Source organism: Cryptomeria japonica, chromosome 7, assembly GCF_030272615.1.
Source record: "Cryptomeria japonica chromosome 7, Sugi_1.0, whole genome shotgun sequence".
Taxonomy (NCBI): domain Eukaryota; kingdom Viridiplantae; phylum Streptophyta; class Pinopsida; order Cupressales; family Cupressaceae; genus Cryptomeria; species Cryptomeria japonica.
The window spans coordinates 44,604,260-44,616,067 of NC_081411.1; the positions used below are offsets into that span (position 1 = coordinate 44,604,260).

An 11,808-nucleotide genomic window follows, 5' to 3' on the forward strand; every position below is an offset into this window, starting at 1 on the left:
TGTTTTGACATGTTTTGAGAAAATATCTCCTACTAGTCAACATTATGCAAGTTCTCTCATTTTTATGAAGCAACATAAGATGCATGGCTTGAATACATATGGTATTCTCTCTTTATCATACCTTGGTAGCTTAATAAACATGTTTGCATATCGATGCATTTGAGTAAAATCTAATAGATAAAAACTGAAAAAGAAACTAATGTGCCAGTGAAATAAAATATTTCTTTAAAACAGAAACATTAATCTCTTTAATATATCTTCAAAACAGAAACATTAACCTGTTTACTTTTAGAAAATACAAAGCTTTAACTTGTACCAAATTAGAAGCTCAGAAAAGTAATACTAGATTGTTTTGATGAATAATTTTAGATTGATTCATAAAATTCCTTCTATTTCTATAGCAATATAGAGATCGGATGATAGACAGAGAAAAGGAAGAATATAAACATACGGTTATATTTGTCTGAAGTCCTTGTGTGAAAAGAGCAAGGTCGGAGTCATAAAAGTCCTTGAGTGCTGTTTCAATGAGCAGCGTATCCCATACCTGTTGGCAAATAGCAATTGGATTAAAACCTGTGGATGCTAAACAACTTTATTCTGTTATGATAAATTCTAGAATTTGGCAATTTAACTCCAAAGAAAGCACCCAGTTACTATACATCATGATTTTGAAGGAAATTTATGAATTTAGTTGCAAGATGAGGAAAATGTATTGAAAAAACTGGAAACGAAAGTCAAAAGCATACAAGCGCTTGTCCATAGCATGTTTGTAGAACTACGGAACTATCATTTCAGATTCTTCTTACCTTTGGTGTATGCAAGAGCAGACAGTATATCATGTCTTCTGGAGATGTGAAGCTTACAAAAAAATTGAACACAGTTAGTTGATGAATTTAACTTCCTTTTCATTGCCCCTCTTGCGGAGAGATCGTTTTGCTAGGAGACTCTTGCAGTATCACAGATAACTGCAACAGATATGGGTTGAAATAGGGTCGGTAGCAATTGCTGTCTTATGAAAGATTAGTTGTACATCAACTTTTTAGGGGAAAATTTCCACAATTAGCATAGATTAGTCAAATCATCGTATGGAAATTTTGTGTTAATCAAATTTAAGGCTATACCTGTGTGGTTCTGTAAAAATGTCGACTCTTTTAACTTTTGGGGCTGAGGCTCGTGCGCAGTCAGTGCTTTCCTAAGAAGTTTGTTTCCTTGTAATGTTTATGTGTATTCTCCAAACAGAATCATACAAGCACAGAATGAGGACAATATATTCTATCCTATCTATATTGCCAGAGGTTACTTGCTCGACAAAAAATATGCATTCTCCATGTTCTGCATTCATGTTTATAAATTACAGATGAAGGAAAAAATGTCTATGTTAGTCCAAAGGGGTCATGGAATAGGTAAATGTTACAGATGTTTCATAGAATGCCTCATCAGCGAAATATCAAAAAAGTGAAACAGAGCAAATGCAATGGAGAGATATATAGCCTGAAAATATGCAGACTTATAAACATTTATGCAGGTTGGCGTGCCCAAAATGAATCATCGTGTACCATCCACAACTTCAAATCTACTCAAATGTTAGGAGAGTTTTACATTATTGAAAATTGCTTTGCCTCTGATTAAAACTTCTATCAATATATTATAAACAAGGAAATCGTCAATATGATTAAGACAGCCAAAATTATTTGCTCACACTACATATGCAAGCATTAGCGCTTAGAATCAGATGCCTAAGATCAGAAAGACAGGCTCGAACTCCAAAATGAATGCCTAATAATTTAACCAACCTTTAATTTGGCCAATTATTAAGGTAATCTATTTTCCAATGAATGTTTTGTAAACAAGCAAGCATTAAAGAGGAGTAAACCTACATTTTATAGGTGATGGCAAATTTTATGCTTTGGGTTGAACGTTTTCTTCGTATGAGCATTTGCATCCGCATGGACAATGTTTGTTTCAAACTGTACACTCTCAATAAAGTAAGACTCCACTTGATCTACAAACTAGAATATGGCATTTCAATATTTTGAAATTAACATCACATATATTTTAGGACCGAAAGAAAATTGAAGCGTAAGGGCTATCCAATGAGCAAGTGCTTGATACACACTTCCCAATGGCAGAAGCGGCGGCTCTGCCCAGGATTTGTGCAAGGCGTTTTCTACCTTCTGAACCTAAGGGCATAGGTGCGACGGCTGGTAGAGCTGGTTCTGCTGCTGTGGCTTCGTTGGATACCAGGAAAGTGTAACTTCCTGTTTCATTCAAGGATGCTGTGCTGCCCAGTATAGTGAAAAAGAGCTCTTCTTCCCTTGTTCCTCACCTTTGTCGGGGTCTATTTGAGGGCTGTGGATGACTGCTGCAACGAATCGCCCAAGACTCAAACCATCCAAGGTACTCCTCCTGCTGTCCCTTTGATTCTGGTTGCAAAGGTTAGTGATTGGTTGCTCAAGATCCTCGAATTCCTTGTGGAAAAATCTTCGTCTAATCTGAAAAGTGTCTTGATTGGGGATTTTTTTAGGGTCTAAACCCAATGTTGATTTTTTCAGAGGATAGGCTGAGAAACCATGGACTCTTTAAGGTTCCATCGAGTTCTCAGTGCTTGCAAGGGTTTCTTTATGATTGTTTTTTTCCCCTCCATGAAGACTACCCGTACTCTCTTAAGGGGGTCGTGGTTTTTTGGTTAATTTTGGCTTCTTCTTTAATAGGTGGAATATGGCCTCTGACCCAGAAAAAGAGTGCATTAGTACAGTCCCAGTTTGGTGAGATTTCCTAGATTACCGCTTGAATATTGGAACGAAGAGATTTGGACAGGAATTGCTAGCTCTTTTGACCAGCTCATTGTTATTGACAATGTGACAAAATGTAGAAAACTGTTGTTATTTGCAGGGTTCTTTGTCAATGTGGATGTGTAGAAGATGCTTCCTTTTCCAACCACTTTATCCTCTAAATTGGGAGATTGGGTGCAATGGATCAAATATGAGGAGTCCGGTTTTTTCCAATCATTGCTTCATGGGTGGCCATATCTCTTAAGGGTGTAGGGTTGGAAATCATCATCACTTGGAGGACGGGCTTGTTCCTTTGGAGGTTGCCTTGGCATCCGTTGGCGGAGAGGTTGATGCCTCTCTTCTTGATAAGACTAATGCTAAAAATGGCATTCTTGGGTTCGTTTCTCCTACGCAAAAACATATGGAAGAGCTTGGTAAGGGATTGTTGCCTTGAAAGGAATACCTCGGTGGGCCAGCCTAGCATGTTGGGGGTAATCATCTATGGCCTTAAACAAGGAAAATAGTAAGATAATTCAATTTGAGAAGTGATTCAGGGCCCCATAGCTAATAGACGGACAGCTTCATGGGTTGATTGAAGCTAAGACAATGCTGTTGGCAAGGTGCAGAGTTCCCTGTTGAAGTTTGGCTTCAAATTGCATTGAGTAGTGAGTTCTATAACTGTTTTGGGGCTTTAGTTTGATTTGGTTTTCAATGCCCCTGTTGAAGGGGTGTTGCTGGTTTTTCGTTGTTTTGTTTAGTTTTTGCTGTTGGCTTTTTGTGGTTGTTTTTTACTTGTTTTTGGCTTTCTGTCTTGTCTCTTCCATGCTTTGTACAAGGGTGGGCTCCTCCCAAAACCCCTTGTTGTGATTCAGAGTTACAGAAATCCAGTCCATGCAGATGAGTTACAATGCTTTTGGAGCAAGTTTTTCTTGTTGTGATTCACAGTTACCGAGTTTCAGTTCATGAAGATGAGTTTTATATTTTTTTACTGTAATGTTTTTGCTCTCCATTAAGATCATAGGTTTTTTTGTTTGTTTTCATTGTTTATTAACTTATTGTCTATGTTTATAACCCTCTCTTGTTTGGTCAACTCACTTTGGGTTTCGTGTGTACCTCCTTCCCTCTCTTCCCCCCTCCCTCCCTTCCTTTTTAGTGTGCCTTGGTCTGCAACTTACAATTTCTCCTCATTATGCACTCTCTCATACTGGTGATGGATCATGGAGTGTAATTTGAAACTTTAATGCAAAAACTCACACACAATCGAATCCATAAATTGCGAACTATGAACATAAAAGATTGTGAAAATCTGATATCATTTGTCAAAAAACTGTTACAGTTATGTAACCTACAAATTACGGTTTCAATATTCAACACAAATATATCAAAATTTTCATTAAGATATGTTTTCTATACTTGCCATAAAATATAGGGGTTGATTTCAATTATTCCCATGGTACTACAGATAGGTAGACAAACATTAAAGGTGTGGCACAATAGGAAAATGAACTTCATAGTGGAAAGAAAAAAGCAGGGCAGCGTGGAGATTGAAGACAAGCATTCCTGCATATCTAATTAAATGTGAAAATCCTCAAAGAGCAAAAAGACCAAAAGTTAGTTTATGGTTTGACTCATTCCTTGAATTTATTTGTTCTGATATTTCTGATCAGAATACATATATACTGCAAAAATTTATTATACTTACATGATGCAAATTAGATTTTTGTCCATACCAATGTAGGATTATTGTGTTTCCACCTAAATCTCCAGAAAATCCACAATGCAGAGGCTGCAAAATAATCAGTTTTGGTTTTTTCGTGAGCATACATTAGCAATTTTTTGGATGAAAAGAGACATTTAAATACCACCAAGATCACTGCGCAAAGACTTATCATTTAAAAAAAAAGTTCAATTCCTCCTCTAAAGTACAGAAAGTTTCAACTTCCTCGAGAAAGTAGAATGTTGGAACAATCATAGCAACACCTGATGGATGTCTCCTACAAAGTGTGACAGAAAGAGTAATGCTTCAGTCAAATTATCTGCAAAATTCAGGGAAATCTTTAAGTGAGCAAATTAGATGTCTCTGAAAAAATGTTCTTTTGATCAAAAGCTACCAATTAAATAGATAATAAAAAGTCACATGGTGGACCGGCTAAACTAGGATGATTCCTTAAGAATGAACTTACATGTTGCATCAGACGATTTGCCATATGTTGCAAGCTGGGCAGTGTAATTATTGATAGCCCCTGCAAGGCACATGCCTTCTTCTCCTTGTGTGTTGTGGCAATCCCCTGTTTTGTATACAGACAAAGATAATAGTGGATATCAATGTCTAACGCTTGGATGCAAATTTATGTTTTATACATGGATTGGAAATATACATATTCATCAGAGCAAGAGTTTTATATGTGCCCAGAAGATGATGGCAATTTTATGGTAAGATTTATATTTTCTTAAAGAAAATCAAACAAAAGGGTATGCTGTTTCCCTTTACATATCATTTGAAGAAGAATACTCTACTTCTAGTGTTGAAGGTAAAATAATGAAAATATCAAATGAAATAAAAATTAGTAATAATTATCTCAACATCTTAAGCACCAAGAATCATATTATCAATATCAAATGAAATAAAAATTAGTAATAATTATCTCAACATCTTAAGCACCAAGAATCATATTATCTTCAGATCCAGCAAATTACTTCAAACAACTTATGCTAGAATATCATATGAATTTGATTTTTTGCACATAAATTTCTAAATCGAAAAAAGAACTTACTAGAATACTCATAGTTACACTTGAGATCTGGTGTATCAATGAAGTGCAACGGACTACTCCAGCGGTATTTGGCCAAATATTTAACCTCATCAGCCCAGGAACAAACAGATGCAAGATCACCTTCTGCATAGTCTGGAAGCAGTTTCTGCACTGCATCTGCTGCTGCTTTATTTAGACGGGACTGTGCTCAAATTTTAACATACAAGTTTGTCAAAACTTCAGCTTTTGAAATTCTCCATTAAGAATAACAAAGAAATTATAGCATCATGCAATATTAACTGATGGGAACATAAGTTGTTCTATTACATTATCATATGGTGATGTTGTGGCATATTTTGCAAAGGGTGTGCCTGTATTGCTCCTATGGCCAAGGTTACGTGGTGTACATTCGATTTAAACAGGGTTTCTTTGGGCTACATTGGATTGCAGTGAAGGTTCACTGGGGTCTGTTTGATTATAACTAACATTTATTGGGGGGTATATTTTGAGTGAAAGCCAGGCAACCCAGTATTGTGACAATGATGCAGCCCACGCTTACCACTGACAATGTTAACCATGGTCCATAACCTCACCCATGAAAAATGGAAAAAAATAAAAGTACAAATTTAAAGCACGCAGAACATGTAGCTGTAGAAATTATTCATTGAAGAAAAAGATAGGATTTGCATTAGTGTCCATGAGTGACCACAGTTGGCCAATGGAACTAAGATTTTTTAATTTCTTTATCACAGGATTTCTGTTTTTCAAAAGTTTAGAACAAATATTTTTAGGTGCAAATTTATAAAAATGTACAGATGTTTTGAATCTGCAGTATACTCAAATGTGTACAGACCTGCAGAGCAACTTGGGCAAAAATGTTTTTCATCTTCTATGTCTGGTCTAGTGGTGGAGAATTGGTGCTTTTGAAAGAGGGGTCATAAATTCAAATCTCACAGGAGGTAAGGTATGTATGTGTCATTTGTAGCATAGTTAGATGCCGTCCACAAAGAGTATGAGATAGTCCTATATTGCTATAAGCCATTTGTAGACCCATATACAGATTCAATAGTATCATGGATTATAAAAGAATCTTTCTTTTATTAAAGTTTCCTCCTTTACAGGTTATGCTTCTTAAATACTCTAGGCATTATCCATTTTCCCATATGGTTATAATGGTCATCAAAGATTTATTTGATTCTACGTTAGAGCATAGTCCCAACGAGGAGGCCACCATTTCAATTTTTACTGCACTAAGAGTTCCATAAAAAAATAACACTAAGGAAACTAGAAAACCAATCCACCTTTAAAAGCGTCTATGTTCTTGTCCAGATGTCCATTGAGCATGGAATGGAAAAGAGTTGGACTCGAACAGCTCAACCGCGGAGGAACCCAACATGCAGATGGGAGGCCTAAGTTTATCTCCTAGCCATTCCATGTAAAAATAACTTGGTACTAATGAGTTGAGACATTGTCATATTTTTATCCTCGGAACTCTTGAGTTTTTGTCATCTTTTGATTTGCATAGCAGTAGTGATGTATTGGAAGTTTACTATATGTATTCCATATGTTAGCCTGAACCTATTAAATCATGTTTTATCTTTGCCAGTTTATTCCTGCAGCCATGCAATTTATTCCTGTAGCCATGTGATTTATTCTTGTTGCCATGCGGATTGTTTAGGGCAATATCATATGTGAAATTAATAGATGTCTTGATTAAATAAAATGCGTATGTATGTTCTTGTATGCTATTTCTTTTGTAGTGCAGGGAATAAATGATGCTGCAGTGGATGTTCGCCTATCACATCAGTTGAAGGAAAGGATACTAAAGAAGATGACTGAAGATCAAACTACAGAAAAGCTGAAAAGCGTAAGGAACGGCATAAGAGGAGCAATCAAGCGATACTACCGATGTTTAACTTAGGTGGACATTGAAGTTGTAAATACCGCCACAGTATGTTATGACTGTGGTTCGGTTCAGATCCGTGTTTCCCACAGCATAACTCCAGCTATCTCCTTTCTTAGTCAATTATCCGCCTCTTCTTTCCGGCGTGATTTGTGTTGTCTATTGTAGATGATTTCTTTTTAATAATAAGCTCTTTCTCTTCTCGGCAGTTAGATAGAAAGAGAAGAAAAAACAGACCAGAGGATCTTTCCTAAGTATTTTTTAGTTTTCTTTTCATATTGAATCATGTAATGACTTCTAAAGAACGATGAATAAAAATATGTTATTCTGAGCTTTTAGAGTCGTTTTTGGTAAGCCTAGTATCACTCATCCAAGGGGGCCCACTTGGTGAGTGTTTCTGTGCATTTGTTAAGATTAGTTTTCTTTCCTTAGCTCCAATAGATGTTCTTGCATTGACTGTTCTTGCAGCCAAACCAGAACAGAGTAATTTCTGTTTATCAGCATTGAATTTATCCAGTAAACCAAAACAGAGTAATTTCTGTTTATCAGCATTGAATTTATCCAGTATTGCTTTTATGAATTTATGCAGAAGTTTTCCTGTAACCTTTCTATAGTTTCAATTCTTGCTTATCTTTTTCGCATAATGTTAGTTACTGCAGTAATGCAGAATAGCTGTCGTAGGAACTTAGTGCATATATAGTACAGACCCATTTCAAGTATTAAGTCACTGGGTTGACAATCAAATGAACACTAGCTATGGAAATAGTGACTTTACCAAATGAATGTCCAAACTTCGGGTTGAGACTTTAACTAGAGTTATTATTCTTATTGTTGGGTTGAACAGGTACCAGAAATAAACTAAAATCCCCAACAAAAATGTGTTGAAGCAATGAGAGGAAGAGAGGATGGAGGGTAATCCACACTCAACTACAATTGAGTCGCTTAGTGGTAGAAAACCTGATCATTCAAATAGTAAGCCCAAGATTCAAGTTTCATTTGGTCCGTGGAAACTACCATTTCCTTAGCATCAACCAAAGAGTCCAAACTAACAATTGTGGCTTGTGGGAGGTAGGAGTGTAGGTTGGGTGCTAGAAGAACACTGTACACTCTATAGAAAAAGGGACTCTTAGGTTAGTGGTAGAGCATTCTAGGGAGATCTAAGGTTATATTCTTGATTGGTCCATGGAATGCATATTATCAAAGATAGACATGAAGTTCTGACCAAAGGTTCAAATATTTAATGGTCCACTAAAAAACTCGTATCAAATTCAACATGCAAACACTGAGAGATGCTATGTGGAGTCCTTGTTGGTCCATTGAAAGTAACCATGTGATCTCAAAACCAGACTAAGAATCCCAAGCAAAAAAGTGTGATGAGAAAGGAATGCGCAACTTAATTGTAGAGCACCAAAGTCACTATAACATGTAAAAAGTAGCTCCTTAGTTCAATTCTGGACTGGTTCACGAAACATAATGAGTAACTTAGATTTAGAGAACTATAGCCATTATCCCATCCAAATGGGAGCTCTTACATAATTAGAGTCCTGAATTTGCAGAAAATAACGTGGTATTACACAGAAAATAGCTTTAGAGTTTGAGAACCAGAGCCACTATTACATCCAAATGGGAGGTCCTACATTATAGCCCTGACTGATCTGCAGAAAATAACATGATTTATAGAAAAGAAAAAGTAAGCTTAGAGTTAGAGAACCACAGCCACTATCACATCCAGATGGGAGGTCCTACATTAGAGTCCTGATTTGCAGAAAATAACATGGTAGATTTTTCAGCAACTATTTTCTGAAATTTTGATGTGCTTCTGTAATATATTTTCTGTGAGAAATTTAACATAAACATTTTAAATGCAATTACATATAAGCTTTATTGAAGAGCAGAAAAAGTGACATTCCATGGCACTATTTTGTTTCCTATCATTCCAAACAAAAAACTTTACAAGAAACTTGTTGAAATTATTTATGATTAGTAACTTCAGTTGATGTATTTATTGTTCACAGTATTTTGCTGTGGATTAACAAATCAATAATATCCCAATGTTTTGGTCAAGGTCCAACCATCTGTACACAATTACTCAAGTTGAGTCTAGAAAATGTCATAGTAAACTAAACCTTTGACACAATCACTCAACTGAAGTCTTGCTAATATGTCAAGTTTAAACTAAATCACATTCACCACATTCACCAATCAATGTCTGGTAGTTCTTCATGAACAGTGCTATGCCAAATATTTATATAAATAAAGTTTAAATTGCTTTTTAAAATTTGATAGTCAGCATAGACCAGTCTTCAATTGAGTGATTAAAAAAAATCTTTTAAAGTTTTAACATTAGAATCCTCCTATGCACCTTACCTTAAGATTAAGAGGTGGTTTATTACATTTAAGATTACCCAATACCCAATACACTTTGCTCTGGTTAGACAATGAATATACCAGTGCATGCTTTATCAACATTAATTACCATGGTCTTCCAACTTCAAGTCATTTAAGCCTCTACCATGGGTAAAAAAATATATAGACATAGGCATCTAAGAAGGTTTGGGTATTACTGAAGTACTGAATTCTTCTAATATGCAGTTAAAAACAAGGTTAAGTGAAGAAGCCTACCTGAGCAATCTTGCAAACAGCAGAATGGCCCTCCTTACCCCAAGATTCTGCTGGTGGAAAAAAGAAAGCCAAAGAAATTACTACAATCCAAAGCAAAGCACAGCTACACCTGCCCATTTTCTCTGTCAACAAACAAACAAATGAATGCCCATTCCATATGACATTGTTTCCGTTAAGTAAGCGTCAGAATATTGAGATAGCTTTGCGTGAGCCAGTGGGAACATAACAAAGGCATAAGTGAGTACGTGAGCCAGTGGGAACATAACAAAGGTATAAGTGAGTACAGAGAAGAGGATATTATTATTCCCCATGGCCACCCTGCTTTCAGCTGAAAAAGGGGTTCGTTGGAATAGATAGTGTGAACGAAATAAGAAGTCCTTGTTACGTGTTAATGAGTATGGGCGTTTTAATGGAATTCAGCTAGAATTTGGCGGGACGAGTATTCCAATTCTTCTGACAATAAATATGCACAACTTTATCTTTCTCTATCTTTCTCCTTAATTCAATGACTGTGATAGAATCATGTTCTTATTGTTGATTAATTGATTCCTTTTATTTAAACATTCCAATTTTATATCTTTCATTTAATTCCTTTTTGTGTAGCACATTTTTCCCATCCTTTTCATAGGTGTGAATATAAATTAGGAATACAGCCCATCCTTTTGTTTCATAAAAATCCTGTCAAATCAGAATTTGATTGCAACGGCATTTTGGGGAATGTCAATATCTGTAGTTGACACCCCTCTGCCCACCGAATGTTTGGACCCTTTTGGATAAGTTGTACAAAATGAAGGGCTATAATACCCCAGAGTGGCACAATCAGCGGGTAATCTATGAGCTCTAAACTGGGCTTCAAATGTCCCGTGTGAAAACATTGTGATTGGAAAGTTTTGATACGCTCTTAGTTTTGGGATATCTATATTTTTAAAAATCTATGTAAAATAGGTTGATAAATATTAAATTTTAAAAATAAAATTGAAGTAGAAAAAGTTAAAAAAAAAAATTCAGTTATTTTTTTTTTTTTTCTTAAAGAATTAAGATAAAGATCATGTGCACAACAAATTTCATAAAAATAAATAAAAAATCTATCTTTCAAACAATTAATAAAATAATAATAATAAAAATAATTAATCATTTTAAAAAAAATTAAGATAAAAGATCAGGTGCATAGCAAATCCCATAAAAATAAATAAAAAATCTGCCTCCCAAACAATTAACACTAATAATAATAATAAAATAATTAACTATTTTTAAAAATAATATTTTTGCAATATACTTTTTGTTTTAACACTTTCAAAACTTTGAAAAACTGGAATGTATTTGCATTAGACTTGATGTTTGTTTTTATTAGACAAATAAGAAAGTTTGTTGTCATTATAGAGTTAGGCTTACATACATATTAAGTACTTTTATGTTATTATGTAATTTGAGTGATATTATTTATTTAATTTAACAATTATAATTTTATTTTATTTTATATTTTTTAATTGAAAAATGATTGATTAATTAGCATGTGAAGAGTAATGTTAGTTTACAAGTCTTGAAAATTCAGCGATTCAATAATGGTATCATATTTTCAATCATTTTGGATTGTGAATTAATGTTGATTTTTTTTTTTCTTTGACATAAAAGGAAACATTGGAAAGTTTATTGGTCTCATTCATAAACATTAATTTAGCAAAAGGTAATAGACTAAGCTTCCAACATTAATCTTGGAAGAAGTGTATAGAAAATTTTAAAATTTGATCTAAACAATTAC

The 11,808-nt window shown here is 34.8% G+C and overlaps 1 protein-coding gene and 1 long non-coding RNA gene across 2 annotated transcripts in view; one reads left to right on the top strand and one right to left on the bottom strand.

Moving 5' to 3' along the window:
* LOC131046462 (endonuclease 4) overlaps positions 1–10,407 on the bottom strand; it is a 33,037-nt gene extending 22,630 nt beyond the window's left edge. The window contains exons 1-6 of the mRNA XM_057980217.2: positions 10,050–10,407; positions 5,546–5,726; positions 4,955–5,059; positions 4,752–4,807; positions 4,474–4,557; positions 452–544 (exon numbers count right to left, since the gene is read on the bottom strand). Coding sequence (XP_057836200.2) covers positions 452–544; positions 4,474–4,557; positions 4,752–4,807; positions 4,955–5,059; positions 5,546–5,726; positions 10,050–10,166 — 636 coding nt within the window. The 5' untranslated portion in view covers positions 10,167–10,407. The remainder of the gene's footprint in view (positions 1–451; positions 545–4,473; positions 4,558–4,751; positions 4,808–4,954; positions 5,060–5,545; positions 5,727–10,049) is intronic.
* On the top strand, positions 1,982–5,159 carry LOC131046480 (uncharacterized). Its single transcript, XR_009106013.2, has 2 exons — positions 1,982–2,397; positions 4,234–5,159. It is a non-coding gene; the product is annotated as an uncharacterized LOC131046480 (long non-coding RNA).
* Positions 10,408–11,808: the final 1,401 nt, after the last annotated feature.